The sequence below is a fragment of the Salvelinus sp. IW2-2015 genome, unplaced genomic scaffold, assembly GCF_002910315.2.
Source record: "Salvelinus sp. IW2-2015 unplaced genomic scaffold, ASM291031v2 Un_scaffold9694, whole genome shotgun sequence".
Classification (NCBI taxonomy): domain Eukaryota; kingdom Metazoa; phylum Chordata; class Actinopteri; order Salmoniformes; family Salmonidae; genus Salvelinus; species Salvelinus sp. IW2-2015.
Window position 1 is genome coordinate 1 of NW_019950952.1, and position 7,006 is coordinate 7,006.

Sequence of the window (7,006 nt, forward strand, 5' to 3'; positions counted from 1 at the left end):
GCAGGAAGATACTGAGAGAGGAGATGCAACAGATCAACAGCGAGAGTCACTACTGTAGCCAACGTCGCGTACACCATGACATAGGAGAAAGAGTAAGAGGAATATCTCTCACCATCCCACCGCAGGCAATTGGATCAGAGACGATGACGCGTACTAACCCCACGAGCATGAACAAGTGTATGTTGAATACACTCCAAGAGACAGGAGCGAGACTGTATCTCACTCATACAGTGCGCGCTAGACAAATCCCTTAAAGATGTAACCTCTAGAGACTAAACACACCAGCTTAGCATAGGAGAAGAACTGTAGGCCAGAACTTAGATGCGTATGAGCGCACGAATTGGAACGAAGCCACTTGTCACTTACACCACTCTCAGACACTGACGTAGCAACCCTGAGCTAGCACCCCTAGACATGACCACACAACTTTGCTCAAAGACTTGAGAAGCACCGCAGGAATCATTCTATAGTAGGTTCTGCTCCAATATGATTCTTTGAGGGGTGTAGAGACACACATCCAAGAGGGGCTGGATGTTGTGAGACTACCACCACTCTTTCTGTTATGGCAATATTGTCTTGAGTCTGTGCAGACCTTCGAGGGGCGTTCGAAGGTGCACACGAGACCCATACCAGGTCAGTAAGCAACCAACTATAGAGAGAGTGTATATCACTCTAGCGCACAGGGCTGCTGCACGTTTAGAAGTCATTGTGAGTGAACACGCTGAATATCAGAGGCACATGCACAGCGCAGGCAGGAGTAGCGAGCTCGTCGCTGATCTTGCCATAACCTACGGTCTAAAAAGCCTTGATGCCGAGCACGAGGAGGGGCAGCTGACTGGAGGGGAGGTTGGTGGGGTTCAGCCTTCACGGCAAGCTCGCTGGAAAGAGTAAAGGAGGAAGAAAAAGGGGTTCAAAGGTCCAAGTTTGACATCACAGGGATAGTCCTCCTCACAGTGGTCACCCAGGAAGCCTGTGTCCTCACAGTCACACTCATAGCTGTAAGGAAAGGAAGTCTGGGTCAGTTGCAATCGCTACATTGACATTCAACAAAGCATATAGGCCGAATACAAATTAATGCAAAAATGTAACAGATGGATGATTGAGATAAAGCTTACACACACATGAAGACACTCTACACACACATACAATGTAAGACACTCTACACACACATATTACACATGGTAAAAGGACACTCTACACACACATACACATGGTAAGACACTCATACACACAACATGTACACATGGTAAGACACTCTACACACACACATACACATGGTAAGACACTCTACAACACACATACACATGGTAAGACACTCTACACACACATACACATGGTAAGACACTCTACACACACATACACATGGTAAGACACTCTTAACCACACACAATACACATGGTAAGACACTCTACACACAACATACACATGGTAAGACACTACTACACACACACATACACATGGTAAGACACTCTACACACACATTACACATGTAAGACACTCTACACACACATACACATGGTAAGACACTCTACACACCCACCATACACATGGTAAGACACTCTAACACACACATACACATGGTAAGACACTCTACACACACATACACATGGTAAGACACTTCTACACACACATACACATGTAAGACACTCTACACACACATACACATGGTAAGACACTCTACACACACATACACATGGTAAGACACTCTACACACACATACACATGGTAAGACACTCTACACACACATACACATCACATGGTAAGACAACTCTACAACACATACACATGATAAGACACTCTACACACATGTTGTACACATGGTAAGACACTCTACACACACATACACATGGTAAGACACTCTACACACACATACACATGGCAAGACACTCTACACACATACACATGGTAAGACACTACACACACATACACATGATAAGACACACTCTACACACATGTACACATGGATTTTGTATTGTAGATAATATGTGGTAGTAGAGTAGTGGCCTGAGGGCAGACACTTAATGTGTTGTGAAAAGTGTTATGGAATGTGATGTCATGTAATATTTTAAATTGTATATAACTGCCTTAATGTTGATGGACCCCAGGAAGAGTAGCTGCTGCCTTGGCAGGAACTAATGGGGATCCATAATAAACACCAGGAAGAGTAGTTGCTGCCTTGGTAGGAACAAATGGGGATCCATAATAAACCCCAGGAAGAGTAGTTGCTGCCTTGGCAGGAACTAATGGGGATCCCTAATAAACCCAAGGAAGAGTAGCTGCTGCCTTGGCAGGAACTAATGGGGATCCCTAATAAACCCCAGGAAGAGTAGCTGCTGCCTTGGCAGGAACTAATGGGGATCCCTAATAAACCCCAGGAAGAGTAGATGCTGCCTTGGCAGGAACTAATGGGGATCCCTAATAAACCCCAGGAAGAGTAGCTGCTGCCTTGGCAGGAACTAATGGGGATCCATAATAAATTCAAATAATGCCCTGTCTCAATGTGAGGGGCTTAAGCTCACCAAAACGGCAGTCAGGCCCCAAAGTAATTTAAGGACAGGATTTGTGTCTGTCTGGTGGGGCAATCCTAAAAGCCTTGGGCAGTTACCTGTCCACCTTGTCCTGACAGATGGCCCCATTTAGGCAGGGATCGCTGGCACACTCGTCAATGTCCACCTCGCAGTCTGTGCCCTCGAACCCAGGCAGACACTCACAGGAGTACAGACCAAGGAGGTCATGGCAGGTGGCTCCGTTGCGGCACGGGTTGGACTCGCACTCATCTATCTCCACCTCACAATTCACTCCTGTGAGAGGTAGAGGAAAAAGGAGCAAAAGAATCCGAGAATGTGATGAATGAGAAACAAACCATCTCGAGTGGGAGTCAGTGAGGAACTGTACATCATGTACTAGGAGGGGGACATATCTTCCACAGACTGCACCATTGTATCTCATCTACATCAAGTCAACTTGTCCATAGATCCTACCTGCTCTTATGACAATACTGAAAGAAAGAAACACAAGCTAAATAAATAGTAAATTGTAAATGCAAGAGAATCCTATTTGTACTCTGGTGTTTGCTTCTCTAGCTATAAATAGTCAGTAGCATGGAATCTGCTTGTTGATGTCTCTAGATAGCGCAAGTGATAATGTAAAGATGCCTCAGTTGCCCGTCTCAACCCTTTCCTTGAAAATCTCCATCGTCACTGATATGCTGACAAAGGAATGCATTAGTGCTGACTCTTCCCACCCCATTAGAGATAAGCATGAAGCCCTTAGACACAGACCAGACCTGCTGAAAAAAGAAAGGAGTGTAAGAAATGAAGTGTACAAGTTGTGGAGTGTTTTCTCTCACTCAGCGGGAGACCTATCCACAGGGGCCAATATCCACAGGGGCCAAGCTGAAGATAAGACTAGAGACCTGAATCCAACATCTTACTCTCTGTACTTAAAATGCTTATAGTTCTCTGTTTATCAAGAACCAAACGTACACTTAAAGGTGCAGTTAGTAAGATGACAACAACAAGACAAGATTAGCATAATTATTCATCTCTGCCAAGCCTCATTATTGGCTCTGCACAATTTGCACTGTTCTTTGTGGCACGAACGCACACCCTCATTGGTTAATAGGAAATCATCCTGTTGTTAATGATGATGTCAGCTTTAATGTGAAAACATTCTGGCATGGTGAATAAAGTACTAATATGAGATACCTAAATCTTGCGGATACATTATGTCCAGAAACATTAAAAAGCAGAGCATCAGATATCCCTCCACACTGGAGGAAATGTTAGGTGAGAGACAGTGAGTTGTGGCTGATACAGGGTTACGAAAATGGTTGGAAAATTACACTTAATTCGAGACTCCTGTGGGCAGAGGAGTGAGCAGTGAAAAGGCGGAACAACTTACCTGTAAATCCTACGAGGCACTGGCATTTGTACCGGTCCTTCTCGTTGATACAGGTCCCATTATTCTCGCAGGGCCGCGAGGCGCACTCATTGATGTCGATCTCGCAGTTATAGCCCTGGAAGCCTGGCACACAGAAACAGTGAAACTCGGCCACGCCGTCCATGCAGATAGCGCCGTTCTGGCAAGGATGGGACGCACACTCGTCCACGTCCTCTTCACAATGCTCCCCGTCAAACCCCAGTGCACAGTGACACTCAAACCCCTCCTGTAACAGTATACAAGTCCCATTGTTCAGACACGGCTCGTCGATGCAGTCGGTCACCCGCTCTTCACAGTCCTCTCCTCCGTAGCCGGGTGGACATCGGCAGAAGTAACTGTTGACCTGGTCGATGCACTCTGTGTGGGGCTCAGAGCAAGGGTTGCTATGGCACTCGTCCACTTCCTCAGTGCAGTTGTCCCCAGTAAATCCTTCGGGGCAGACACAGTGGTACTCGGATGTGCCAGGGGTGCTGGTGCAGTCTGAGCAGGGGGCGAAGGAGCAGGCGTCGTAGAGTTCGTCGCAGTCTTTGCCCATGTAGCGGATCTCGTTGCGAGGGGGGCAGAGGCACGCATAGTCGTCCATGGTGTCCACGCAGGTTGCGCCATTCTGGCAGGGCCCGGACAAGCACTTGTCACTGGTCGCCGTGCAGAATATCCCTGAGGAGAAGAAAAGGAGAGGCTTATTGTTGTGCAAAATGGACAGTTTACCCTAATACAGTCAAGATGCCCTGACAAGTCATCACAACTTTGTGTATTTATCACGTCACATTTGGTGTGTTCACACAAGAGTCCTTTACATTTTTGTAGGGAAAAGTGGGTTGTTGTTTAGTATGATTTTAATGGACTGATGCCATATTTCTATGACAACATCCTATGTGGGTGACGCCGGTACACCTCTGAATGTCTCCCAGATATCTACACCGTGTGAGCCCTGTGCTTGCACAATGTTGTTTTGTTGAGTGCCACTCTAAGCCGATTCACAACCAGCTTTGGTCCAGATTTGTAGGCTATTGGTTCTGACACAAAAACATTGGCAAAAAATGTTATGAAGTTGTAAACATTGATAGTCTACTGAACTACTCTGCTAGAAGTTCATAGTTGGAGGTATTTTGGTTGTGTTTCTTTGGGGCTGTTCAGCAACTGTAAAACGTCTCACCCCCATGCTGCAATGAACAAGAACACAATCAAACTTAGTGATGCAAAAGGCTGCTAGATGTTTGTACTTTATCAAGAAGCACATAACATAATTTGGGAAAAAAACTGAAGTACAATAATTTTGTCAACAACATCTCATAAACACTTATAATGTATTACTATTTAGCATTTGAGTGTCTCTAACATTAGCCACCTGGTTAGATGGTGGACAAATAGCAGTGCCAACTTACTGAACCATGGTCAAAGTTAGTAGGTCTCTCTGTGCTAATCCTGATATGTGTATTCACCCTGACATTTCCTTTCATCTTCTCCTCCCTTCATTCGAAAGGACAAATCGTGTAGGAGAGAGTCCTGGAGCAACTGTAGAGTTCATGGCCTCTTTCGCAGTAGACTCCCAGTGCTAAATCCCCAACTAAAGCTAAGAAACCCTCCGTGCACTACAAAGTATTTTTCCATTGGCTTTGTTTTGCGTAGCTAGTTTAGTGCTCATTGACAGAGTGTTAACAATGGGCATCTGGGGTGTCTCAAGTCCTAATCTTTCCTGTCACTCCCAAAGGGAACGATGACCACCCCTAGACCACAACACATTTTTTAAAAACACAACAAAATCTGAAAATATTTTCCCTCGTAGCTTGTAGGCCTAGAATCCAGAGGACTCTCTACTGAGCAAGGAAAAAAAGAGAGAGTGCCATCTAGCTAACATTTGCCTTGTTTGTTTAGTAATTGTTATGGTAAAGCTAAAACAAAAGTTTCCCCAATGAACTTTTTAGGAGAGACCAATGCTCTGGGCAAAGGCATACAGGGGATTCCAGGGAGCGGAGAAGTGTCTTGACGGAATTCCAGCCACGAACCCTTGAAGGTAGAGCAGATAAGATGCAGATCAGATGCATGGTCTGCAGACTATCAAGTGTCCACTCGACAGGTGGGGTTTATGGGGTGGATAACTACGAGTTAGCACGCTAGGTTAACTTCTCCAGGTCGTTAGCTTGGCACAACCTGATCCCACAGCACCTCTCTCTCATTTAACACTTCAGCGCTCACATTTCCTCTCAGGAAGTGTGTCAGGGAGCTCTGACTCAATTGATTCTAATCCATGTTTACTACAAAGTAAATTATGTTAATTTACACATGCAGTTTGTTACGAAGCACATGTCATTGACCGTTGATGTTTTTTCACGGATCATGTAATTACCACATGGATACAAACAGTTTAAATATACTTTTATGATCACAATCACTATCAAAACTCAACTATGGCAGTGAGTAACTTGACTGTCATAAAGTTTGAGTCGGTTATGTTTTTCATAGAAAATGGGGTAAAAAAAAATCTGCAACACTGAATGTATTGTGCTCGAGCCCTCTCTAGCCAGACGCGGTGCCCTCTGTAGGTACATGGAGCTGAACCACAGGAGGCTGCTGAGGGGAAGACGGATCATAATAATGGCTGGTGTTTGATGTATTTGATAACATTCCACTAATTCCGCTCCAGCCATTACAACTACCCGTCCTCCCCAATTAAGGTGCCACCAACCTCCTGTGAACTGAATAGAGCAGGACGCTTTTGGGAGGAGGAGGGGGGATATTCTGTCCATCCGCTATCTCCCTGCACCGGCCAATTGTGTGAGCCCAGTGTGGAATCAGTCCACATTCCACAGATTGAACAGACCCCCATCCCCCACCTCTAACGTCCACCCACCATCCCAAACTACCTCCCCCCACCACCACCGTCCACTCCACCATCCCAAATCCACCCTCACATCCATCCCCCACACTTTGATCAGTGTTCTGTTCCCAAATTCTCATTGGAGCGGAAGATATTAACGATGAAGGGAGTAGAGAGAGAGAGGGAGGGATGGGGGTAGGGTGAGGGAGGGAGGAATGTTGCAGACACTGGTGGTGTGGAGCATGA

The 7,006-nt window shown here is 45.7% G+C and overlaps 1 protein-coding gene across 1 annotated transcript; it reads right to left on the bottom strand.

Moving 5' to 3' along the window:
* Nucleotides 1–934: 934 nt before the first annotated feature.
* LOC112079810 (fibropellin-1-like) lies at nucleotides 935–4,599 on the bottom strand (the record flags this gene model as incomplete). Its single annotated transcript, XM_070442437.1, has 3 exons — nucleotides 935–996; nucleotides 2,606–2,801; nucleotides 3,904–4,599. Coding segments are annotated over 3 exons (954 nt in total), but the record flags the coding sequence as incomplete, so codon positions are not given.
* Nucleotides 4,600–7,006: the final 2,407 nt, after the last annotated feature.